A 25511-nucleotide genomic window follows, 5' to 3' on the forward strand; every position below is an offset into this window, starting at 1 on the left:
TCACCTCCTATTATGAAAATGTTGGAAGACATACCTACATAAATCACTATGACATTCCACTTCACAACCACGATAAATTGTCATTCATTCTTATCAGTACAGCATGTTCAGCCTCCAAAAGCTCGCCAAGCCAGGATTTGCGACCTCCCGATGGCTGCTGTCCATATCGCTCCGACGCTGAAAGGGCTCTCCGCTGTAGCGTCTACTCTCCAACGCCTCCCGCAATTGCTCTTTCTCCATCTGCTCGCTGGGAAAAGAGTGCGAGTCTTGGGCGAAACCAGTAGGCTCTAATGCCTCCAATGTGTCGAACTGAGATGCTGCCACTGGGTAGTCGTCTTGATCCATTGCAGGTTCAACAAAGTCAGGTCCAAGTTGATGACTTGCCCCATACTCATGGCCATGTACCGAGCCGCATGCCAGGAATTCGGTATTGCGCGTGCTGAAGTTGTCGTACAATAGCTGCGGTCTGATCAACGGCGCGTCCGGCAGCACATCTAGCATCTCTTCGTTGCCAGGTCGACTAAAAGGTCGGGATGCTTCGCGAGAGCGTGGCTGCGGTCGCTGTGTACTTTGTGCTTCCATTGCACGAGTAAGCCTGCTAGATGGTCTCTGCTGTGRGCGCGTGGAGTCAACGGTCCGGCTGAAACCTCTTCGAGGAATCTCCCACCGTGGTGGACTAGACGGGACTTTGGGATGCTCGGCTGGTCGAATGCGCTGCAGGCTCGTGGGATTTGAAAGGGCCTGTTCGTGCTGCTCACGACTGTGATGAGATGCCATTGATTGGGTATGTCCATCGATCCTTGCGTCTTGCTTTGTGACTGCTCCGAAAGCACGGCGCAGTCCCTCGCTCGTGGGCGTTGATGTTGCAGGGTATTCTTTGTCGAGTGTGACGCTACATTCGCGTTCTTGAGGGCCAGTTGAGGGAGAAATACGCGCCACCCTGGTCGAATTTCGGATCTGCAGTATGTCCGATGTATGCAAGCTACCCGCATGCCAACTGCTGTCCTTCTGATGTACCTGCGCATCGTCATACATCGGAATGGTCTTTGGAAGTGATTCAGATGATTCATCGACGGCAGCAATGGTACCGCGAGAGGTATGCTTGACAGCTTGATGCACTTCCCCCAAAGCTTTCGTTCCAGCTCTGCGGCTTCGAAGCCCCCGCCCTCCCATCGCTGGAGACTGGCTCTGCCGTGTCTTTGGCGATTCTGCAATGCTTGGCGGCAGCGTGTTCGACACAACGCTGCGTCTCGGGTCCTCACGCTCCGCCGCCCGGGAGAATGCTGGTAAGGTCGGCCTACCTGTAACGGGCGATTGCTTGGCCGGCAGCGATTCAGACCATGTGCAGTAGCTGTTGCTGGATAGCTGCCTTTCAATGCTCTCCTGGGGCGGACCTCTGCTGCCAAAACCCAAGAACGCCTTTTCTGGAAGCTCCACAGGGTGTGGGGGAGGGCCTAAGATCGGCTCCAGAGGTCGCTTCCTGGCGCTCTGCGACCGAAGCGCACCTGATTTGATAACGCCGTTCTGCTTGTCTGGCGCCAAGTTCTTGTTGAAGTACGCCGAAATCTCCTCCTCTTGCATCTGCTTTTGAGACTTCTTGTTTGGCTTTTTCGAGGCGTTCACGGGTTGTTCGTCTTGGTGCTCCTTCGGCCGGCGCAGGAACCTCATCTCGTTGAATACCAAGTCGGGCACTGCGTCTTGTGAGCTAGCGATCATTAAAGACGTTAACAAGTTACCCACAACCCGGACCACTCGTCTCGACTGGACCCGAGGCGCGGCCGTTCTTGAATATCCCTGCGCTGGCATCTGGTTTAAGCTATGTAATGATGGTAAGTCCAGCCCATGAGCCACGTTGCAACGGACTCACAGTAAGCCGCTGGTTCTTGGGGCCATTTTTGAGATGAAAGCTCTGGACCAGACCCGTCGTACGAGCGCCGTCCCCGTTGCGGTGCGATTTGCGTCGCCTGGAGTTGGGTTTCTTCTCACGGCTAGACCCGTGCTCCTTCTTCCTGCGCTTAGGCTTCGATTCGTAACGATCAGGCTTGGTCTTGTGACGCGCTCGCCTTTGAAATGTCTCGATTGGGGCCTCGCGACGATCCGAGACTATACTCTCTCGGCTCGGTGCGCTTGAACTGTCTGAACTCGAGGAGGTTCTTGCCACTGCACCATTCCCACCCAGTCGTGCCCCCTCGGAGCTGTAAGATTGCGCCGATGGTTGACGGGCATCGACTCCTGGACCGCTTGATGCGCGCTTTCTCTTCTGGCGAGCCTTGCGTCGGGGTTGTATGGCGCCCGGCTCGGGTTGGAGGAAAGCAGGAAATCCCGTCTCAACGCGCTCATCGGGTGGTTCTCTATCTGCTGTATTCTCAAGCCACTGTCGTATGTCCATCGATAGAGGCGCAAGCTGTCCGCGGCGCGTCGGAGGCTTATGAAATTGAACAGCAGAACGTTGGGGCTGGAAGGCAAGGTCGTCGCACGGCGTTCAATGTTAAATGGTCGATAGGCCCAGTTTTGCAAATCATCTTGATTGTGTAGGAATCTGAAGTGAGGTCGAAATTCAGGAGTGTCAGGAGGGAGCCATAAGAAAGAGCGTCAGAAGGAAGCAGTGAGAAAGAGGCAGGCAGGAACAGGCAGAGACCGAGGACCTCACTTCGCAGCCTTGAAGTGTTCGTCTTTCTTTCAACAACCACATTGCCATACATTGAAACAACTTCACCTACATGCCTYGAAGGATGGTGGTGTTGCTCGCTGGTCGTGGTTCTGGTTGCCCGGGGGGTTTTTTCACCTCGAATCTCGAATCATCCCCACGCCCTTGGATTACCACAGCCACACGTACCAAACTTGCTCACCGTCTCAGAACGACGGCGCAATGCGGTGAGTGTTAAGCAGTCCCCTTCTCCACAACACCTGCACGCCAAATCCACTTCCCAGTTCCGACAGGGCGTTCAGTCTCAACGGCAGCCCGCCATGGCGTGATTGGGGAGAAGGTTTCGCTTGGGCAGTTCACCGTTGGGACGATTTTCGCTCGCCGAATCTGCCGAAGGAACAGTTTGCACGCCGACAACCCTAATCTTGCTGCCCACTGTTGATCTGTTTCTCTCCGAACTTGCGTCCAGCTTCCCTCCAGGCAAAGTCGTCGCCGGTGCTATGTTTGCCATGTCTTTCAACGCCTCTGTTTGCCGACCCGTTCTTAGTTCGAGGGCTTGTACATGACGCGAGGATGCCAAAGAAAGGGACACGAGCTTTCATGGCATGCAGGGCTCAACCCTACCACCATCATGCCAATCAGATCTTCCCTGGAGACAGCTGCAGCTACGCTACTTTCTAGCTGCGTCGTTGCRTCAAATGGCAAAGAATGCGTGCCAACTTTTGCAGGCATTGGCAAACGACAACTCGACAACTTGTGCCCGCCAAAAAGGCCAGCAAAGGACAGTACATACAGGTACCGCTGAGAGCCAATGCAGGGTTCGATCGCATTGAGCTTACGGGCCCCACCCCCCGGTCTTCCGTGTGGGAGGGCAGGGCAGGGCAATGGTGTACGCCAACAAAGATCGTGCCCCTCCATCTGGGTACCACAGCTTGCCAACTCCCAACTTTGCCAACAAGTCCCGCCCCTTGTGTGTAAAAGTCAAAACTCTGCCAAAGGGCGACCATATCCTTTCTGCACAGGCATTGGCCATCGACGACGAGGGTTCGAACCGTGTGCTTGTCGGCAATTCCCACCTCACTTGCACAGCGCAGCAGCCAGACCCCTCCACGTGCAAGCACAGCAAGGACCCCTGCAGTTTCGCGCTGCCGCCTAAGCTCGTGACCCCRCTAGTCGTGAGCCACCTCTACCTCTTCGGAAAACATCCTCCACACCTACCACAAACATCCAACATCCACCACCCTTCAACATCAACCCACATTGATCAACCTTTCTTGACCACACACCACCCCATCCAACCACCCCTTCTTATCATCACACTATCAAAAAACACACACACTTAAGCGACTACGCAAAAAACACCGACGATGTCGAAATTGTTCATCGGGTAAGCGACTTCACATCCCACCGTCACAAAATGGTCAAAAATTGACTTTTTCCCACAGCGGCCTGGCCTGGCACACCGACGACCAGACTCTGCGGACCAAGTTCGAGGAGTATGGCCAAGTCGACGAGGCGGTAATATTTCTCCCAAAAACCTCAATGCACGTGCGACGGCACTAATATTCCAGTAGATCGTCGTCAAGGACCGTGACACTGGTCGTAGCCGTGGATTCGGCTTCGTGCGCTTCACGGACGACGCCGGCGCTGACGCTGCAATTGAAGCGATGAACAACGTTGAGTGAGTACTACCGGTCAGAGCACAACCCGCACCTTGCTGACTTCCATTCCAGGTTCGACGGCCGTACCATTCGCGTCGACAAGGCTAGCGACCGCGGCGGTGGCGGAGGCGGTGGTTTCTCTGGAGGCCGTGGTGAGTTGCCCCGCTTCTACAACTTGACAATCCCTTTTAGATCCATCTTTTGCTGACTTGCGTGGTGAATCAGGCGGCGGTTACTCCGGTGGTGGAGGAGGTTACGGCGGCGGCGGTCGTGGCGGCGGAGGCTACGGTGGTGGCCAGGGTGGTGGTTACTCCGGCGGTGGCGGCTACGGTGGCGGCGGGGGTGGCTACGGTGGCAACTCCGGTGGCTCCTCGTGGCGCGGCGGTGGTGGTGGCGCACCTCAAGGCAACTACGGTGGTGGTGGAGGTGGCTACGGCCAAGACCGTATGTGATCGAAAATCCCCCTCTTCCAAAAAAAAAGTTACTGACACACCTTTTCTTCACAGAGGGCAGCTACCAGCAGAACGGTGGTGGCGGTTATGGCGGTCAGCCTCCGCAGCAGCAGGGTGGCTACTAGCTACCCAGCTAGCATCCCCCTCTACACCCCGACTTCACGCGCCTCCCCCCGACGAACATGAACAAAAGTTGATAGACGGACACCTTCTCCTCGGAGAAAKGGACTGAAAGCAGCAATGGGCGTCGGGCTGGAGGCTTCTCTCTCACAGCCAACTGGAAGTGTTTAAAACACACTGCAAGGGCAATGTTATAGCGGCGGCTTCAAATGCTGCATGGAATTTGTGCTTTTTTTACGACTTGGACCCGGCCTAAACGATCTCAATGATACCCCGATGCGAAAGTCAGAAGGATAGCTGGGAGCCCGTAGGTCCCAAGATAGTTCGAGCGAGACACAATCACAAAACGGCATGAGTCTCCATGATGAAAATTCGGTGTGCTGTGATTTTCACCTTGATGTCCGTGAAATTTTCGAGGAGGAGTTGCTGACATGGAAGGGAAAAGCTTGTAACGACGCTGGAGAGCTCCATCGCGAGCTTCTCACCAATGCAATCTCTCGATGGGTATGATCCTTCAAATACCACTCGAGGCAACGCTGACCGTATCAAAGAGATTTACACCATGGAGAGCATGTTGCTTGCTGGTTCGCCAAGTCATCAAGCGAGCAAACAGAGAGTGGGCCTCCTCTGAATGGATCAAATGCGAACAATGCTCTCGACAGAGATGTACACTTGTCCGCTCCTCGATGCGAAGCTGTTTGTAATAAAGAGATCCACGACACGGAGAGAAAATTGCTGCTTCTTCGCCGTCATCGTAAAATGAGACGCGGCTCTAGATTGGTGAACAAATTCTCCCGCTAGACACGTACACCCATCTGTTCCCCGAGGCAATGCTTGCCGTACAAAGTAGATGTACAATACGGAGAGGATGTTGCTGCTCGTCTCGCGAAGCAAATGAATAACTAGATAGTTGGCCTCTCGATGGGTCTGAGTGCGAATATTTCTCTCCACAAGCATGTACACCAATCCGTCCTTCAAGACATGCTCGTGGTAACAAATGGAGCTGCAGCATTGGGAGTACGTCGCTGGCTGTAAGTCATAGAAGTAGAGCCGATGCAGAATAAGGTGAGTACGCAGTCGGCTCATACTTGAACATGTATGCTCTCGACAAGCATATGCCACGACATTCCCTTGAGGCATTGCTACCCGCACTCGTATGAGCGGCAGCCATGAGAGCACGATCGATGTCGCCGTCACACTTGCCCTCGCCAACAGGACACCGTGGTAGTAAAAGTTCGTACCAAGCTTGAACAAGACCATCACCAATCTCAGATACGCGATCTCGACAAGAATTCCGAGTCACCGATACTGTGCTCGTCGTTTAATCGACAACTGTAGCGTACAGAGCATACGTCTGTCATCGTGAAATCACGATAAAGCGAGAGTGGCACCGCTATGAGGAATCCGAGGCCCGTTCCAGAAAGACCTTCGTAGACGATGCGTCCTCCAATGGTCTGCTTGCTGGTCGAGGAATAAGTGCCGGACGAGAGCTGGGATCGTCTTTGATTTGCTGCAGCATTGAAGAGAATGGATCGGTCTTCTGCTCAGCTGCGATGGACTTGGTGTTACGAGCATTTCAACGGGCCCGTCTGAAGAAGTGTCTACGGCGAGCGCACACCTCGAATCTAGCGAGCGTAAGCGCTTGATGGTCATGAGGTTGCCAGCTATCACCATGAAGCCAATGCCTGATGACTTGGAGCTTGTCTTGAGTCTGGCTGGGAACAAAATGTCGCGACATGCTCATAGCGGCCATCCAGATAAGGACATCATCCAAGGTCATGGCGGAAAGTAGCTGAACGGGGAGTACGAGGATACTCTTCGTCGTCACAACGCCTTGCTCAAGGTGACGTGGGATGCCACTGACTATGGTCRTTGGCACGGTCTCGCGACGAGCTGTCGAAAGATGTACAGATCGACCAATATGGCTGCCGGTTATCCAGAAGGCAGGCCTGGGCCATGAGAAGCTGGAAAGCATGATGCTGCTCAGTATCACCAAAAGAGGCTTGGGAGCGCGACTTGAGCGAGCCTCAGCGATGTGTCCTCTGTAGTCATGTACAATGAATGCTTTCCGGAAAGATGTCTCGACTGAATAGTAGATCGTTGCAGGTCTTGGTAGTACAGGGGCCTTGCCGTCTCCACCAGAGACAGTCTGGAACTGTATGACCCCCACTCGCCTTGAACACGAATGAACCATCTGGTGCTCTCGAAGACGCGCGCTTACCTCGTCAGATGAAGGCCGTGTTCGAGACTGTCCCCGGCAGACTGCATGTTCCCGGGATAGGAAGCACAAAAAGCCTTGCAATCGGAATGAAGCCGATGAGGGGGAGGGGCTCCCGTCCGGCTTCGCTCTTTTCAGCATCTCAGCAACAAGCAGAGACGAATTCTTGCATTGGCCATCTTCGAAAAGTCTTGCAGACGTGCGAGGGGACTGACGGGATAATGGAAAGGTTGACCCACAGTGTATGCCATCTCAGCTCCGAAGTCACAGAACTGCAACTTCGAGCAGAAGCGCAAGCGCCTTGCAGGATCAGGACAAGTCTCGATTTTGAGTATGAGGACAGCGGCTCTTCAAGAATCTTGTGAAGAAGAAGAAAGGTTTGGTATGTGAGGATGAGGAAGGGCAAGCATGAAATTGGTGGGAGTTGCGCTCGGCTTGGGTAGCTTTCGACGGATAGAGGTGTAGGCTCCGTATGTGATGATCATGTTCTTGACAGATGATTGTGTTCGGCACGCGTCTCGAGGGTTGACTTGTCGTGCAAAAGATTGTTGTATTGATGGTGAGCTCAGAGGGAGAGTGCGACTCCGACGGATTGGAGGATCATGCTGTCGATTCCGGGACGCGTTCTCGCTCACATCTTCAAGCGACTAATAWAGCTTTTCGGTGACATCTTTGCAGGTTCACCATGTGATGTGTCGTCTGTAAGATGGTCGTTCGCGAAGCCTGCACGCCGTTGTGCTCGTTAGTCTTTCGAGGAAGCTTTGAGATTCGGGATCGAAGGTTCGGCCGTGGGTTTGACTTTCTGGAGAGGGTCGATCAGCCGAACTATTTTTTCCCGGACATGGGTTTTGCAGACTTGCACGAGGTGCACTTCATCCTGTCTTGTCCTATTGTCGTGATACCCACGTGTATACTATGATTGCCCTTCCATACCTTCGATAATATCCCCCGAGTTATCCCTTCGACATTCGACAATATGGCAACTGCACCGAGTCCGCCGCTCTTGAAATTCACAGGCTCGAAGCATCTGATCCAACGCCTCGTGCTAGCCACCCTCGCTGGAAGAGCAGTTCGCATAAGCCAGATTCGATCCTCGTCACATTCCGCCCCCGGTCTCGCGCCTCACGAAGTCTCCTTCCTCCGATTGCTGGACGCCATCACAAACGGTTCAGTGATCGAGTTCTCATACACCGGAACGACGGTTCTTTACAGACCAGGTCTCATCACAGGAAGCGCAGTAGGACATGGCGCAGCAGGAGGAGTGATCCGCCACGAGCTTCCAGCCGATTGCTCAAGAGGCGCAAGCTTCTTCCTCGTCCCTCTATGCCTGCTCGCGCCCTTCTCCAAAGCGCAGATCAACGTAATATTCACCGGACCGGGGGTCATCACATCTGCGACGCCAACGGGAGACATATCAGTGGATACGGTCAGAACGGCGATTCTACCGCTGTATAAGAGCTATGGGATTGAGAACAACTTGGAATTGCGGGTGCTTCGGCGATCAAACCCAGGCCCAGGAGGCAAGGGCGGTGGAGGGGAAGTGCAGCTGGTATTCGGACACCAGGTACGACTGCCAAAGACAATACACATTCTCAATGCTGGAAGAGTCAAGCGCGTCAGAGGTGTGGCATACGCGACTGGGGTTGCAGGAGCCAACAACGCTCGATTGATCGAAGCCGCGAGAGGCGTGCTGAACGATTTCGTTCCCGACACATACATCTATTCGGACGTCAGCGCAGCGCCCTTGATCGCTGCGCCGGAGAGGAACAATGCGAATGCGAAGAAAAAGATTGGACTTGGGTTTGGGTTGAGCTTGGTGGCCGAGTCAAATACAGGAGCGCTGTACTCGGCGGATATCGCAAGCTCACCGAGCGGAGGCGAGGTTCCGGAGGATTTGGGAAAGAGGTGTGCATACCAGTTGCTTGAGTCAATATCACAAGGGGGCTGTGTAAGCGGCGTCGCGGCGCCGACCATGCTTACTATGATGGCTATGGGAAGCGAGGATGTGGGTCGATTGGGAATCGGCAAGGAGGTTCTCGGCTCAGAGACTGTTGTCCAGCTCGCAAGAGATCTACGGACATTTGGCATGAGCGGTTGGGGATTGAAGGACGGCAATCACGAGGAGGACGCCGTGGTCAGCATTGTCGGCCGAGGCGTTGGCAATGTGGGACGAAAGATTGCTTGAGCGGAATATGGCTTGCAGCGAGAATTGCGCTGTGTTGTAGACAATGGAATTGAGAAGCAAGATGCTCTCATCGATGGTGCTGGAATCGGACCAAGAGGCGCAGGAGTGACGTCCGCTTGAGTGGTGTCCTGTCGTAGTCTCATGTGCGATTTCAACCCTCGAAGGCTGGGAAAGCTCGTAGGGTGGAAATGATCGAGTGTCGGTCACACCACGCGTGATCGGTTAGGACGCGCATCACTATGAAGAGAGATTCTTCTGGAAGCTGGTACTCGCGGGCGATCCCATCATGCTGGAGCATTCACGAATGAGGGAGGGTTGCCTTAAGCTCCCTCTTGTCACAGACTCATAGACAATCTGTTATGATGTCGCCCAGGGGTTACATATAGAAGTGCCAATGCTACGATCAGCACAAGGTGGAAGTGGTTTCATGGAGTGCATTTTGGAGATCCTCCAGCTTTCACGCAGCCACACATCGATGTTCAGGCTATGGCGTTCCTCCGACTGGCAAAGGAGCCTCTTGGCGCCCTTTCACATGCGCGCCTGGTTTCCAACTCGACGTAACATCTGGAACCGAGTGGCATCAACACCGCGAGGCCTACCTGACAGATCGTCTTCCGCTCAACCCCGCTTTGATACCTCCCCGCTGCGTGGTTGCTGCGGCGATTGCATGTGTCGTCATAACCCTCTGCGTGTGATCTCCACTCGAACGGGTGACCAAAACTACGTATAAATTTCTCAATTCTTGAGCCTCGACACTCTTATAACAACAACATCATCTGCGCGGACGCCATCCACCCACACCACACCACCCACCGCCGGTGATAGACGCCTAGCACAGCAACAGCTCGGCGCATAGCCACCACCACTCGACCATTGCGAGTGACGAGATGTCTGTCGAGATGCCCTCAGGGGCGTCCGGCGAGGAGTCGCGCGCCTCTCCCGCCGCCACCCTGCTCCACCTCCCCGACACGACCATCACCTGCGTGTGCCCGCCCGGCACTCAGCGCCTGGTGAAGGATCTCATCATGATCGTCACCAAGGAGAAGGGCATCACCTGGCTGCACCGCCCCTGCAAGCAGCTTCCCGCCGGCAACGACCTCGACGTTGCGACTGCACAGACAGACGGCGATATCAGCATGACTGACGCCGCGGAAGAGCGCAGCATGGCGGGCGGACCTCTCGCCGCCTTCCTGGGACCAAACCCGTCCCAGGCAATGCTCACAAAGGCGGAGAACTTCACCTCGACGTTCATTTGCGACGGCCCTTGCGACAACTCCGACAAGAACTTCAAGGACCACTTCATGTGCAAGAAGTGTCTCTCCTGGCAGCACAAGAAGTGCATGCTGTATGGAGAAGCAGGCGACCGCGGAGGTCCAGTCTGCAACCATTGCTACATGGACTTTGTGGTTCACCACGAGGAGATCAAGAAGTGGCAGCGTCGTCGCTTGATGGAGGCTGTGCAGGAGGCCACAATGTTCTTGACCGACCCCGAGAACCAACATGAAAAGTGGCGCCGCGCGTGGTGCACCAAGTTCATTGGCCGCTTCTTTGCCAAGGTAAACGAATTCGCGTGTTTGCTTTCTGTCACACAACTAACAACATTCACAGAACAAAGCGCTTTTTGTTCGGTTTGTGAAGGCGCGCAGAGAAGCGCACCAGAACGCCCGCGAACTCGGAGTCTCCGACCCCAGGTTCTTCCCTCCGCATCGACGTGACGCATTCATCGCTGCGATGGAGCGGTCCATCAAAGAAGAAGACCAAATGAAGAAGCAGAAAACTGCGTTGATTGCTCTGAGGAGCCCCGATAACATCATCGTTCGCTTTCCCCGCAGCAAGGTCCACAAGATCAAGCCGCCGCGCGTGCGTCAGCGCTCTCCGCCAGGGCGAGTCCACAAGAAAAGGACCGATGCCAAGAAGGCGAACAAGAAAGACACGCAAGGAAATCGCATGCCTCAGCACAACGACGAGCAGGAAATGTCGCAGTCGCCTTCCTCCCACTCGGAGTCTGAAGTGAGCAGTCCGCCGTCGCCAGCGCCCGCCCCTCCCGCCAGCGATCCCAAGACACAGTCGACCAGCAATGACAATAAGAAGCCGCCTAGCCTGCCATCTTCTTCATCCTCGTCTGAGCCTGATGCGAGCAATCTGCCCGCACCAGCGCCAGTGCCCGCACCAGCGCCAGCGCCTCCCGCCAGCGGTGGAATCAGAAAGTCGGAGCGCCTGGCGAACGCTTCCTCTCCACCAAAGATCATGTCGGAGGTGCCAGAGATGAGTCCGCCTTCATCCCCTCCCAGAAATCGACAGCGAGCGTCCAAGACGCAAGATAAGCGTCGTCTTTCTTCCCCCGTTGCAGGAATACCGAAGAAGTCGGGGCTCTACGGCATTCGGACTCCTAGAAAGACCGCCCCCAGCAAAGGAAGAAAGCGGCAGCCGATTTACTCCGAGGATGAAGAGGCTGATGGTGTCGACGAGCCCTCTGACGAGGACGAGTACCACGACCACCAAGATGAAGATGAGGAAGAAGAAGAACAGTTTGAGCATGATTCGGAGGACGACTTGGCTCGTGCATTGCAGTTGTCCATGGAAGATCAGAATCACCAACGTGGAGCTCAGAGCCACCGCGGTGAAGTTTCTACAGGCACTGACCAGCGCGAGCTCATCTGTAGCTGCAGAAAGCGTCGTGTCAAAAACCAAGACACTTTTCTCTGCGGCGGATGTGATCAGCGCCAGCACACAGCTTGCAGCGTTCCCTACCAACGCAGCCCGCGCCGGATGTGCAACGATTGCTTCGGACCAGCGAACGAGCGAAGAAGACCAATGCCGGTCGCCCAACCACAAGCCTCTGAAGACCAGCCATCCGCACCTCCAGCCATCGTCGACCAGCACCCCTCAGAAGCCATGCTGAAGGAGATCCCTCAGCTATGCGCCACCATCTTGTGGAAAGAATACGCTGCCATGCCAGCGCCAGACGAGGAGGACGGAGATGAGCGCGACGACGAGGAGTTCATCGCTCCCGACCCGGGCAAAGCACCAAAAGAGTGGCTGGCCGAGTGCGAGGCGCGGTTCATTGACATGCTCGAAACTGCTGGCGCGGCACAAACCAAGGCGTTCCTCGAGCCTGCTTTTGCAGTCATTCCGCGAGACAACGAGCTGATTGTGGCGAGTTTGAGGAAGTTGGCGCTGTGGATGGTCGGTCGTGGACCTTGGCGTCGTGTGCGGGAGAAGACGGGACTGTTGGGTGAAGCGCTGGGTCTTGAGGGTAAGGGCCGGCACTGGGATGGTCCTGGGTACTGAGGAGGTCTTTGAAATACTTTCGAGGAACAAGCTGTCGTGGATGGCCTTGTGAAGATTGGACAGAAAGACGAAGGAAAGCGAGGGCGTGATACTGGGAGACAGGAACATGAGGCRCTCGTTCTTGTTGCTTTACATGGTGCGATACTTCGAGACTGAGATTGAGACTGAGACTGAGAGGACATGGAATTCTGCTCTGGTGGGCATAATGCAGCAGGAAGCGGAGCGCATAGCTCTTACTTTACTTCTGCGGGTTTGCGCTCATGGCTAGATTGCTGCTGCAGATTGATGATGAGCAGCGAAGCAGATGAGTCGCCGTCGCAGCAGCAGCAGCGGTATGAGACTGATCGATTCGAAATGAAAATACTCTCCAATCGTAATTAATTCTYACGTTGTGGCTCACCTGTGCTTGTCTTTTCCTGGTGATGTCCCGGCTATATGTCGTCTTCCTGCCCATGTAGATTTCTGCTGCGACAATGATAACAAAGTACCTTAGCGACGAACCTTGAAAGCAGTGTTTGCTCGCAAAAGAGCATACTACATCGCATAATCATCCACTGCAAGCCTCCGAAAAAACCTTCAACTTCATCTCGAGATCCCTCGTGTACATTGCCATTAGAAAGCGCTGGTAACCTGTAACAAAGGCTTGGAACCATGCCACACAATCCGCATCACCAGGTCGCCTGTGTCATATTTCGCAGGGGAGATTTACAGCACATTCTCGAAGATTCTGAAAGGATGCTTCACTGTGCGCTCAAGACGCTAATGTTGGAGTGAGAGGGAGGGGATTCTATTACTTTCCATGGAAGGATTGGTGGAGATTTTGACGGGGGCAGGAAGAGCTGCGCACGGGGATTAAGGTCTTACTGGAGGAAGTCTCGCTTGCATGGTGAGAGCTTTGATGAAAAGGGCTGCAAGAGATGTGAGAGTTGAATTGCTGATCGGAGTTTGGAGCGTGGGGCTTTGAATGGGACATGTGATATGGCTTACCGGCTGGTGAGAGATAATTCCCACGCCACCTCCTCCGTCGTTTACATCTCGAACTGCCATCGTGGACAATTGGAAGGATTTATTACAGATAGGTTCAGGCGCACATGAGAGCTTTGGACTGGAGGGCTTGAACTGGAGGGCTTGGGATACAATGTCATCAAGGCTGACTGGTCCGCGCGAGCTTGGGAACATTGGGAGGTGCTGCACGAGGGGGGCTGCACGAGGGGGGAGGACGAGGATGCTGGTAGGTTTGGGCATTGGAATCGAATGTTAATGTGACAATGGTGTGAAGATGCATTGGGTGACAAAGACTAATGTGGTTGAAGGCTGAATGGGTGAGATTTACTGTTGCTGGTGCTCCGAGTGTGCCGTCGTAGGCATGGCAAAGAGACCAAGCCATCTCCTACAAATGAGCGCCAGTAAACTGCACGTGAGTCTTTGGTAGAGGTCCATGTGCTTTCACTCATGATGAAAGATGGTTTCAGCTGACGTGTAAGGAGATCGAGTGTCGAGTGTCTTGCCAGCATTGCTTGACTCTCTGCGGCGTGACACAAGCTGGAGCAGGCGGGTGACTCCAGCAAGCCAACATGTGCAAGACCTCGCCATTTCAGCTCGTACGATGAATGCTTTCTGAAAGACGAGTTCCTCATCATATCAGATGTGAAGAGCCAAGAGTGGAGAGGCAGAAGGATCGGGCCAAGACCGCCCAAGGGCCGACACGGAGCAAAGTCTCGGACTCCAGACTTCACCTCACCTCTCTTGCTACGGCATCCTCCTTCTTACATCGACGGCATGTCGTCGCAAAAACAGTGTTGAGCTGAAGTGTTACCATCGCTCTTGTCTGTTATGGCATCCCATCACTCCTTAACAATTGTCGCGTCGCTTCGATCGTTTCCAAGGTAAGATCTCATCGATCCGACTATTCCTAGCGACGACACATGCACGCGCGGCAGAATGCAAACCAACCCCGATGTCACTCACGACTACCCTCCCTCCAACTTGTCGAGTATTGCGCACCTGAAAGAATAAGCATCAAGTCCATCGGCTCGGAGCAGCCAGGATCTACACGTCATCAATCTGGATCCGACCGATATTTCTCGCAGACTCGGTGGACGACAACACAAAAGAAGGATACAATCCCGATACAGTACAGAAGGCTCTGTAGAACATATTACAAGAGGAGGAACCCAGTAGTCACTTAGCGACAGCAGTACAGACACTGTCGCGTGGGCAAAGATTGAACTGGGTCACACAGCCTCGAAAATTCTCCAAGTCCCCCATCTCGGAGGAACCCCGGCCCAGCTCAAGCAAACCGGCATGGTGAACCCCGAATTGCGCAATTGGCATAATCATACCTGGCTTCATGGGCCAAGCGGAAGGCGTCACATCAATGCGATCTCGAAGGGAGGAGGTTTAAGTACCGCCGAACGTCTCAAGTGGCCGGTAGAGCAAAGCAGACTCTGATTGTAACTCCATTCTCGCACCTCGCCTAATTAGAGGGCGGTTTCGACTGTACAACCGGTTGACTTAGTCAATCTCGACGCCTTTCTTTTTGCACTTTTCTTATTGGATCTCGAATTACTCAAGGCGCGAGCTGGAAGCCCGCGCCCGCCGCTCGAACTATCTCTCCGTTCTCCATCTGTTTTGGTTGAAAGCGAAGCCGTGATGACGACTCACGCTCGCCGATGCAAGTCGCGAATGCGCCCGGGCATGGATTCTCCAGCGCAAAATTCTCATTTTTTTGGCAGGATAACCGTGGCCAGGGTGAGTCGATCGCTTTGCAGTGAAGAGAACATGTCTTCAAGCGGGAAACTATGAACTCAGACGCTACGGCTCTTGCATGAGGCGCGTTGAGGCACATTGGAGGAGCAATGGAAGGTGGGGTGTTCGTGGCACGTCGAGCGGGCAGAACACGCGAAATACACGGGCGCAACACCGGTCCTTGCAAAAAGCAATTCGAATATGAAACTTTTGGTTGAAGCACCGGATCTGGCAGGGAAAAGAATAAAATCGGCTTCTCAGCCAAATTGTGTCAGCTTCCTGTTGCTTTCTCTCGCGCGTTTGAACGTCTCTGGCACGATTATTAGTCGTGCAGGACATGACATCTCCCACGGACCCGTGGACAGGAGGAATCGAGCGACAAGTCTGCAACAGCGCTATTGGCCCGGAACTACCTCATTGATTGGGACAGATGTTTACCAAGCTGACTGCAGTAGAATCAGCAAATACACACCACTTCACTTTTGCAAAGCCACGCTTACAGCCCGGCATCCCAACGAGCTAAAGGTTGTTCTCCAGCATTGTTAGAGTCCAATCTCAACTACGCAATATCCTAAGCCGTTGACCACCAATAGCCTACAGAAGGAACATGAAACAACCCATATCGGAGAAGGGCAGACACAATGCCACTCTTTGGATGCGTTGGAGATGCTGCAAGTCTTCCGCAGTATAAGCATGCTAAAGCGAACGCATCGTATTCGGCAATGTAGAAGCGGGGACGAGTAATACCGCTGGCGAGCTCGTTGCTTCTGCGAGAGTCCGAGGGAGCGAAAGCTTGTGACATTCCGGTAGTCGTGACTGACATTACTGGCAAGGTGTGTAGATCGATTCTAAAACCCGAAGCCTCATGGTTGATAACACGCTACTCAATCATCAGCGAAAGTATCTAGCAGCATGGATGACTGCACGAGGTGAGCAAAGAGCCGATCTTGCGGGATCTTGAACCGCCAAGGCAATGCAGCAATTCGGCATTGTGACCAGTACCATATACTCGGCGATGCCCAAGGTGCAGATGCCAAAGTCGGCCCGGCCATTCGCTATACGATGCAGAGATAGCGACACTATTCACGATCCCGCCCGGAGTACGAACCTAGCATACTCTCAAGAATCTCTTTTAGAGATGTATCGCTCGTCTTCAACAGTGTCATTCATGACGTTCCGATAGCAACAAGAGCTGTACCGGACGAGGCACCCGAAGCTGCGTCTCGTACTCCTTTCCGGACGTTGCCTTCCATTAAATCGCTCTATTTCGGGGACACTTTGGTAGAGTCAATCTCAGGCCCCCTTGGATATAGAATATCGAGCAGTCTGGTAACAGCAAGAAGATGGCGTCCTACCAAGCCTATACTGCGAAGGAATATGCCCATCTTAGGAGATCATACGTTGATCTATCTTCCTTTATTTCGAGTCGTATGTCCTTGTGTATCGAGATCATTACGAAACTTTGAAGGGACAGCTCCAAGTAGCCGTAGGAATACCACCAGCTGGACAGAAACACCAGAGTTACTATGCTTCGTTCTCTAACTAGAGGGTTTGCAAAGGAAAAGTATGTTCTGGCAATAGGACTCTTGAACTATGCGTGGGGTATGTCGACTAACAGAACCCATTAATGCGGTGCATGTCGATTTGCATGTCGAGAAAAAGCTAGGTCGAAGGGCTGTTCCTGCGATTTGTCGGCGATACCCAGGCTGTAAGGTCAGCTGCTCAGCTGAAACACCACTACGGTCAGACTAAGAGTTTCATGAGCATCTCTAAGATACGCATGGATCTAAAGGAAGTCCGTGAGGGAGAGCCATCCTTTCAGCAGCAGCAATCCCATCACTCAACAAACACGCCTGATGCGTCTTGATCAAAGAAGAAAGAGGGCTGCTGTTTAGATTTCGCGATACATCTTCTATAGGAAGTGCTGTAGATACCAATGCTACCCTCTACTCATCTCTATCGTATCGACATCCCGTTTCGATTAGTGTTTACAGTCAGGTTTATGAACTCCTCATAGGTCCCACTATTCATCTGCTGAGACGTCGCACATCGATCTCAGCGGTTGTTCTTAAATCCATGCTGGATGTGATTGTACGGTATTGGGGCTCCAAAGTCTCGATCCCCAGGACGCTTCGTCGAGATTTGATGATTTGATCGGTTTTGTGATTCTAGCTTGGCCATCTCCGTGTTACTATACCGCGATGCAGAAATTTGAGCATACAGTTACTGCTTATGTCAATTGTGTAGATGGGACTTTAGCAGTATAGTCGAAGAACCGTGAAAACGTATATACCCGAGCAAAAGGATCATCATTCATCCGCCTTCATGTCGAAAGCAATCGATTCACTTCTCGGCAAAATCCTTTCGCCAAAGAAAGAATTATCTCTAGATCAATTCGATCGAACCGGAATGGTGCTGATGTGGTTGGTATCCCCGTCTCTCTATCAAGTTGTCTCGCTTTTGTAACCGACTACATGACTTGTAGAGTAAGTATATGTGGGCCAAATATATTGAGCATTGAAATAACGCCATCTCAATCTCAACGGTGTTCCGCTTTTGGTGTATCGTAATCCTGCGTGGCATCCACGGCATTAACACTCAGCATTCTTGGCCTTCGACGCCGTTTGTAGTAGATGATTCCTTGAGCACTGCATATGTCCCTCTACGTTAGGCAAATTGCTCTCATGAATGCGTCTTGATCAGGTCAACTATTCTGCCCACCTCGAGAGCAAGAGCAAGATCCTAGACCAAGGCTGGAAAATCAAAGTCGACTTCTAGCTACCAGCACCTAAAGCCCGAGAGGAAGTATAGGTTGTGATTTACGAGCAAGCGAAAGTGTGGAGTACTTTGGGCGAGATCATAAATTCGGCAGGTTTTTCAAGATATGCTGCAGTCTCAGCAAGCGACTCGGTCCTGCACATGGCAATTGGGAGTAGAGTTCAGGAGCATACAGTTCGTGGGCATTTTGAACTGTCGATGATGCCTTTGTTGGAATCAGTCTGTCTAGATCAGGTAATTCTTTGAGGTGTCATATCGCATCATTCATGCTGGGCGTGTTCAGATTGCTTGCTAGCAATCAGTCGATCGATGCAGAATCTCACAGATTGCTTGTAAAGACTGACGATTGATCCTGCAAGCAGAGTTCATTTCAAGTATATTTAATCGTCTATGTGCAGGCTTCGACGTAACCATACTACTTCCTTCAGAATTCATATCCTCTCGCCCTCGAGAATGGGTTTGGCTTCGACACTTCTCCACCAACTCACGCCCTCCTTACCAGGAAACTCAAACTGATCCATGCTATCCGCCTTCATCTCCACCGAGTATCCAGGCTCCATTGGTGTTTGGTAGTACCCTCCAGCAACTCGGCTGGGATGTAAGAAATGCTCATGCAGATGGTCGACGTATTCCAACACGCTCACTGTGCCGGAGACGCAGACATAATCGATGGTGCTGAGATGCTGTGTGTATTCCGGTAGACCAACACCACCTGAGTGTGGGACAATAGGAACATTAAACTTCTTCGCAATCAACATCACAGCCAGCACTTCGTTCACGCCTCCCATTCGGCATGCATCGATTTGGCAAATGTCAATGGCACCCTGCTGGATGAGCTGTTTGAATATGACTCTGTTCTGACACATCTCTCCGGTCGCAACACCAATTCCCAGCGGCGCAAGTGCTTCTCGAATCGCTTTGTGGCCGTAGACATCATCAGGCGATGTGGGCTCCTCAATGAACCAGGGCTTGAACTCGGCCAGCTCACGCATATATGTAATGGCCTCTGGCACTGACCAGACTTGGTTGGCATCCACCATGAGGATATTTCCCTTGTCGTAACCAATGACGTCGCGAGCAATGCGAAGACGTTGCTTGTCTGCCTCGAGAGATGTGCCGACCTTCAGCTTGAAGTGACGATAGCCTTGGTCCAGAGTTTCTTGTAAGAGAGCCTTCATTTTCTCCTCGCCATAGCCAAGCCAGCCGGCAGATGTGGTGTACGCCGGAACTGCACGACTCTGCTCCGCTTCTTCAATCCGCGCAGCTTTCCCAGACTCGAGAGTCCTCAGCATGGTAATGGCCTCCTCAGGCGTAATGGCATCGGTGATGTAGCGGAAATCAATACATCTGACAAACTCCTCGGGTGTCATCTCAGCCACAATCCTCCAGACCGGCTTCCCCAACTTCTTTGCCCAGAGATCCCACAATGCATTCACAACAGCTCCCAACGCAAGATGTATCACACCTTTTTCAGGCCCGATCCAACGAAGCTGCGAATCTGACACGAGGTATCTCCAAGTCTTTCCCCAATCTGCGACCAGATCTTCCAGCTTCTTGCCTCGAACTCGTTCGGCCAATGCAGCTATGGCCTGGCATACAATCTCGTTGCCTCTTCCAATTGTGAATGTCATGCCATGGCCGGAATACTCCGAGTCGGTGTGGAGGATACAGTAGGCGGCAGAGTAATCGCCCGCAGCGTTCATTGCATCGGAGCCAGTCTTGTCGAGGGAAGTCTTTTGAGCGAAGCATCGTTAGCTGACGAGATAAATACATGGCATACATTCCGCAATGACAGCATACCGGAAACCGCACATCCCGTGTCGTGATATCAGTTATGGTCACCATGATTGTTGATATAAAGAAATGAAAAGCGTGAGAGGAAGAGTGGGTATGAGGTACTTCTCTTGTTAGTTTGTAGAGTAGAATACTTTATACTTCCAATAAGCCGGATCTTCAGGCACGCCTAGACGCAAGCCTTCAAGCCTCAAGAGCATGACCCAGTAGGTTTGTGGCCCCGCGGTGGGGGGGATGTGCTCGTTCTGTTCTACACCGAGTTCGCTGGTTGTGTACGTGGGATGAGGTCGAGCAGACGCCGAAGAAGGCTCCAAGTCCCGCAGAATTTAGCCTGTGACCCTGCGGCCAAAACTGTTGGCAAGCTGCGGAGCGTCCTGCAGCCTGATGGCTGGGTGAAAGTCCTTGAAGACAATATGGACCTTTGGAGTAGGTCAGAAGATATCGATAGGACACTGTTGATCGTTGAATGATCGGTATGTGCTCGTATCTCAGAAAGGCTCCAGGATTGCTGTCTCAAGACTTTTCTCGACAACAACTTCGGCAATTCAGCCTGAGCCCCAGCTTCAGCCTCTCCTTCTTCAACACGACATGGTTTTTGCATAGGCGGATGTTTCGCGATCTGAAGACGACATACCAGAAGCTGTTTGCCTGTGACTTGCATGCGGTTGTTGTCTCATAGAACAATGCTTCACGCCGAGCCCTCTCTCTCCACCAATTCCGCAGCCTTGACCAGGTCTTTTATGGCAAGGATTTCAGAAACGCCGGTTCAGCTTGGCCATTAGCAGCGCGGAGAAGGGACAGTATTGCGAGTCACATGGGGACTTTGATGGTAGTCGCGGAAGTGTGCTGTGTCCATTCCATATCCATGTCAGTCCACAAAGGCCCCTGCCTTCCTCCAGGACCATTGACAACGACAATCTGCCTGGTGAGCCCCGCCGCTTCTCTCCCCTTCGTAGCATTTGTCCTTTGTTCAGTTCCGACTTCATGGTCAATCCACTCTAGCCAGATGGGAAGCTATTCCTGTTGATTGTTGACTCTTCTCACATCTTCTATAATTGTGTTTGTGTACGTTTAGCAAACACCTTAAGCAGGTATATCAACCCGCTAAGGCCTAGATAGGACAATACAAGCACTTAGGTCTTCTTATAGTCAGTTTCAACAATTCCGCTGGGTGGAAAGGTCGGTGTTTCGGAYGCCCTTCGATTTGCCGCGCCCCCATGGATGTAGGTTGGCGAGCATCTGCCGCGCATTATCCCTACTCACCATGGTCAGAAGAAGCTGCGTAGTTGCGGCTCTTGGTAGACAATCCGAACAGATCCATCCGCACCCCAGCACCATGGAGAGCGTCTTGGAGAATTGCTATGCCCGCGAAGTACGGTACGTAATCGTCGCGTACGCCGGCGAACCGCTGTCATAGTATCGGTTGTAACACTCCTGCTGGAACAAGACGCAAGACTCCACTGCGATTCCTCGTTTYGCGGCCACTCCCTCATCTTCCGTCATCGAGCACCGACCAAAACGCCGGCGGCCTACAGCTACACAATCGAAAAGTCCAAGTATATTTTCATCAACAACATCAAACCTCTTATCCCATCACACCCTCCATCAAAAACAAACCTCTCCTCATCAGCACAACACCACCAACACCGCGCCAATGCAATCGCCGTCTCCCGCCGCGAGCTGCACCTGCTCACCATAAGACTACGCCCTCTCCACCCGCGAGAATGGCCTCGTAACACTCTCAATCATCCTCGGCATAGCAGTAGTGATACTGAGCTTCCTCCTCGCACGCAACAAGTGGCTGCTAAGGAGACGAACATTCACTCCTGGCATCGGCCTTCAGCGCGTAAGTGCATCACACAAATACCAACGCCGAATTGCGAATGCTAAACTCCGCCTTGATAGATCCCGCGATGAGCAGCAGCAACATCGCCCCACGCTCTCTCCGCTAGTATGGACGATAGCCGCGGCAAGAAGACGTACGGCAGGTCGCCATTATGTTCACGGAGCTAGGAAGCAAAGGACTCCCATATCATAGAGTGGAGGCGGCTTTTGGCGGAATTGGGTTGGGTGGGGTCTCTTTTTGTTGGTGGCTATAGCGCTAGGAACATCCTGAATGAAAGATCAAAATTACCGTATGATTGAAGACAGTTTATCGAATGAAGCATTACGCGTGAAAGATCTGTGTTTTTCTGGTAAGAGATACTGGTTCAATTTACAGCACTGCAAGTTACGCGACAGTGCGCGGCTTTCATATGATCCAAAGTTGCCTTGGCAATAGTTCTTGGCGCGGTCGAAAAACTCAATGCTATGATATATACGAGCCACGCGATCGGCCTGCTAGAAGAAACATTCGCTATGTATATCGGTGAGTTTACGATTCGCTGCCTTAACTTGAATGGCATTGAAGGTAGACTGGAAGACAACACGTAGGCTTCGGTAAACAGTGGCGATCTCGGAGCACGAACACGAATACATGATAGAACGCGTGAAGATAACTTGGACCAGCAGAACTTCGATGAAACTGTATGAAAGACGTAACTTGCCTCGATATCCCCACGAATAACAAAATGCTAAGCTCGCGCACAGCCGTGCGCTTCAGGCAATGTTCTAAGAGCAAAAACCTCCGACCGTAACTCGCGCGCCCGCACTCGGCCAGCTTGCTTCCCAGCTACCCACTGACACCCGACGAACTCCGCTGTCCATCAACTGTGCTTCATCTCTACTTAATCCCGAGACACCCAAACCAAGAGCAGAAATCGGCATTCCAGGGCGTCGAGGATCTGTTGCTACTTCTAGCGTCCCTTAACCCATGTTGTCGGACGAGGTTGTCTGCATTGCCATTTCGACATCTTGGTGCTGTTTTCCCTTGCGAAATTTGGTGTAGAGCCACACTGCGATAATGATGATCACGGCGAGGACGATTACGCCTGTTGCGATGCGCTTTTGGTTGAGGATGAGCGCCTTTTTTTGTGGGAGATCTTCGTTTGATGTTGTTTTGCTCGTTGATTCCTCTGGAGAGCTTGTGGGGCTGTCCATGTTCTCGGTACCGTTGTGGTGGACGTCGATCTAGGAGTGATGAAGACGAAGGGAAGCTGGAAAGGGGGCGCGCCGTTGTGTTGTGCTTGCGCGTGGAGTTTGTTCGCAGGACTGGCTGGTTGTAATTTAATGTTGAATGTTCGTGTGGAGCTTGTTGCGCGGAAGGAAATGCGAAGCGCGTGTCGGGTGGGATTTGTGGTGATAGCCCGCGAAAAGGGGTATGGTTACAGTGCTGTTGGCTGGATGATGTGTTGTTGCTGTGCCAGGATGAAGTGCCGTCTTGAAATCGACGAGATGTTTTTTGAATTTTTGTGTTTTCCGGGAGGGGAAGAATTCAAGTCGGGATACCCGCGACCATCACATGCAAACACACGACCGCGCTTCGCGCTTAGTCGCCTGAATCTCATGCTGGAGAATTCCGAGATCCTGAGCTCCATGTCCAGCGTTAACACCCGCGGGACGTGCGCGCTGGCCGAGTTCGAGGCTCTGACCGTTATCCCATTCGTTGGCGCCTTTGTTCTTGTTCATGTGCTTTATGTATGCCCTGTAGGCCACGACACAGAGCCACACTGTAAGAATGAGGACCGCGATGGCTACGATGGCGACGGCGGCCTCCATGCCGGGGGTCAGATCATGGTTTCCAGAGGCGGAGGCGGGGCCGCTAACTCGGGTGGTTTCGTCGGTGGTGGACATGTTGGTAGATGTCGAGGAGAGTGTAGTCTGGAGTCGTTGAAGATGTGTTTGTGGACGGTCGAGTGGTAAACGCGCGTGATCGAGTGGCAAATGCACGTGTCCGAGTGGTGGTGTCGAGTAAAGCTAGAGATCTGGAAGAGGATGCAGTTGGATCTTTGGTCGAAGCCGGTCACAGAATATAATTTATGGTGAGTCGCATGCTGAAATCTTGGCGACCGATTTGACGAGTGAATAGCGCCCCACATTTAGAGTCTATTTTATCTTTCTACATGGATCCTACAGTATGTCCTCCATGACTGCGGATATTCCAATTGATCTTTTTCAATTGGAAGGGGAGAATATCGTCAGGGATATAGTAGTGATAGCAAACATGGAAAGATCAGGAATCGCCGCTCGAATTCTGTCCTTCATATCCTCCATTCCATGAAACGGAATGCATTATCACCCTACTTATTGAGTTTGTACTCGAGACTCCGTCGAAGGATGCGATGTCTATAGAAATGAACGCACGCGAATCTTAAATCAAGAGTTGCTCAGGGGCAAGTAAGTGTAGTCACAGATTAAACACAGCGCCATGGCCAGGAATTACAGTTGAGATGTGTATCAACCTTCTCTCAACGACTACTCTTGGGGTAAAGCAGAGATTTGATTGTACTCAGCTCGTGGCCGGTTTGAGGGCCATTAAGTGTGCACCTCCCCAGCCTTCAGCATTCATCTGCAGATTTAGAGCCGAGTTTTACCACACCATGCTACCGAAGCCATCCGGTCATAGTTCTCATCCAACTGCGTACGTGGAAAGGAGCCGATAGTGATCCAACTGTGTGCAGTGCGAGAACGAATATCGACTGTGAGACATGTCTGTGGTACGCAAAGAGCCGGCGTGTTGCCTGATGCGTATCGAACGGCAATGCAGACTCGAGCCTGTGTCTAGTCTGCTGCGGCTATCCTAGACGCATTAGTTGCATGACTATGATCCACGGTGGGGACTGGGTATCCATCCTCTCCGAACCTCTGAACCCGCAGAGAGGCAGATGCAAAGTCTCATCAGCAAAGGTCTTGTCATGAGACACCACTAGAAGGACCTACGAAAAGATCTGATGCACATGTCATATCCTGTTTCATGAGCTGACGCTACTCTGCAAGGATTCGTGCAGTCGCAAATCATGGCAACTCCTCGCGATAGCCCTCGTTCTTCCAATCGATTTCGAAGGTCTTGCCCAGTCTTTGCAAGAAATCACCTTACCACGTAGTCTGGCGTTGATAGCCRACCACAACAACAGGCGGGAGAGGTGCTACCCTCGTGAGAGCATAGACCTAGTGCTCAGAGGCTGGCGATGTAAATTCTGGGTGCGATAGATCGGCCAGTTGAAGGAGTCAAATAGCAGATAGTGACATGGAGGCGACTCGGCAACATGCTGAGATCCGCCACATCGAACAGCCTGCAGAAATGCAGCCGATGACATTCGATAGATGCGAAGTATTTGGATTCTGCAGTACCAAAGTCTGGCGCGAGGAGAGCATGCTTGTGGGCGGAACAAATCGAGGCACTTACACGCGTCTCGCGTCGTATCTTGCACAGTGGTACTCCGAGCTGTATCATCGTACACATGTGTTGAGGGCAGGAGATGTCTCAAGCTCATCTGAGGTGACCATAACTCCAGCTGCTTTAACTCGAGCAGCTACTTGGTCCACTTTCGGCCGGGAGGCCATCGTTCACGACGGACGGACGAATATAGGAGGGGACTCTTTTATCGAATCAAACAGGGGACGGGTCTTGAGCTGTCCAGCATGCTGTAGCATTGTATCGATGTTTTGTTCCCTTCTCTTATATACCAATCGTTGTATACAACGTAACGATTCCCTGTTCGGCGCGCCGAGGGACTAG

At 52.6% G+C, this 25511-nt stretch overlaps 7 protein-coding genes; 4 read left to right on the forward strand and 3 right to left on the reverse strand.

Moving 5' to 3' along the window:
- Positions 1-93: 93 nt before the first annotated feature.
- RCC_05464 (uncharacterized protein) lies at positions 94-2389 on the reverse strand (the record flags this gene model as incomplete). XM_023770735.1 has 3 exons in its annotated part: positions 94-1691; positions 1741-1816; positions 1868-2389. 3 exons carry the CDS (start codon positions 2387-2389, stop codon positions 94-96), a joined length of 2196 nt encoding a protein of 731 aa, XP_023626503.1.
- A 1625-nt stretch (positions 2390-4014) lies between these two features.
- RCC_05465 (related to glycine-rich RNA-binding protein) lies at positions 4015-4885 on the forward strand (the record flags this gene model as incomplete). XM_023770736.1 has 6 exons in its annotated part: positions 4015-4034; positions 4093-4165; positions 4222-4328; positions 4381-4460; positions 4534-4752; positions 4815-4885. The coding sequence occupies 6 exons, from the start codon at positions 4015-4017 to the stop codon at positions 4883-4885; spliced, it is 570 nt and encodes a 189-aa protein (XP_023626504.1).
- Positions 4886-8074: 3189 nt separating this feature from the next.
- On the forward strand, positions 8075-9283 carry RCC_05466 (probable RNA-3'-phosphate cyclase family protein; the record flags this gene model as incomplete). The annotated part of the gene is made up of 1 exon (XM_023770737.1): positions 8075-9283. The coding sequence occupies one exon, from the start codon at positions 8075-8077 to the stop codon at positions 9281-9283; it is 1209 nt and encodes a 402-aa protein (XP_023626505.1).
- An 887-nt stretch (positions 9284-10170) lies between these two features.
- On the forward strand, positions 10171-12574 carry RCC_05467 (uncharacterized protein; the record flags this gene model as incomplete). XM_023770738.1 has 2 exons in its annotated part: positions 10171-10839; positions 10892-12574. The coding sequence occupies 2 exons, from the start codon at positions 10171-10173 to the stop codon at positions 12572-12574; spliced, it is 2352 nt and encodes a 783-aa protein (XP_023626506.1).
- Positions 12575-15523: 2949 nt separating this feature from the next.
- Positions 15524-15868, forward strand: RCC_05468 (uncharacterized protein; the record flags this gene model as incomplete). Its single annotated transcript, XM_023770739.1, has 1 exon — positions 15524-15868. One exon carries the CDS (start codon positions 15524-15526, stop codon positions 15866-15868), a length of 345 nt encoding a protein of 114 aa, XP_023626507.1.
- Positions 15869-18531: 2663 nt separating this feature from the next.
- RCC_05469 (probable L-alanine-DL-glutamate epimerase and related enzymes of enolase superfamily) lies at positions 18532-19945 on the reverse strand (the record flags this gene model as incomplete). XM_023770740.1 has 2 exons in its annotated part: positions 18532-19833; positions 19901-19945. The coding sequence occupies 2 exons, from the start codon at positions 19943-19945 to the stop codon at positions 18532-18534; spliced, it is 1347 nt and encodes a 448-aa protein (XP_023626508.1).
- A 3345-nt stretch (positions 19946-23290) lies between these two features.
- Positions 23291-23626, reverse strand: RCC_12154 (uncharacterized protein; the record flags this gene model as incomplete). Its single annotated transcript, XM_023770741.1, has 1 exon — positions 23291-23626. The coding sequence occupies one exon, from the start codon at positions 23624-23626 to the stop codon at positions 23291-23293; it is 336 nt and encodes a 111-aa protein (XP_023626509.1).
- Between the last annotated feature and the right edge of the window lie 1885 nt (positions 23627-25511).

The sequence above is a fragment of the Ramularia collo-cygni genome (genome assembly GCF_900074925.1).
Source record: "Ramularia collo-cygni strain URUG2 genome assembly, contig: RCC_scaffold07, whole genome shotgun sequence".
NCBI classification, from domain to species: Eukaryota; Fungi; Ascomycota; class Dothideomycetes; order Mycosphaerellales; family Mycosphaerellaceae; genus Ramularia; species Ramularia collo-cygni.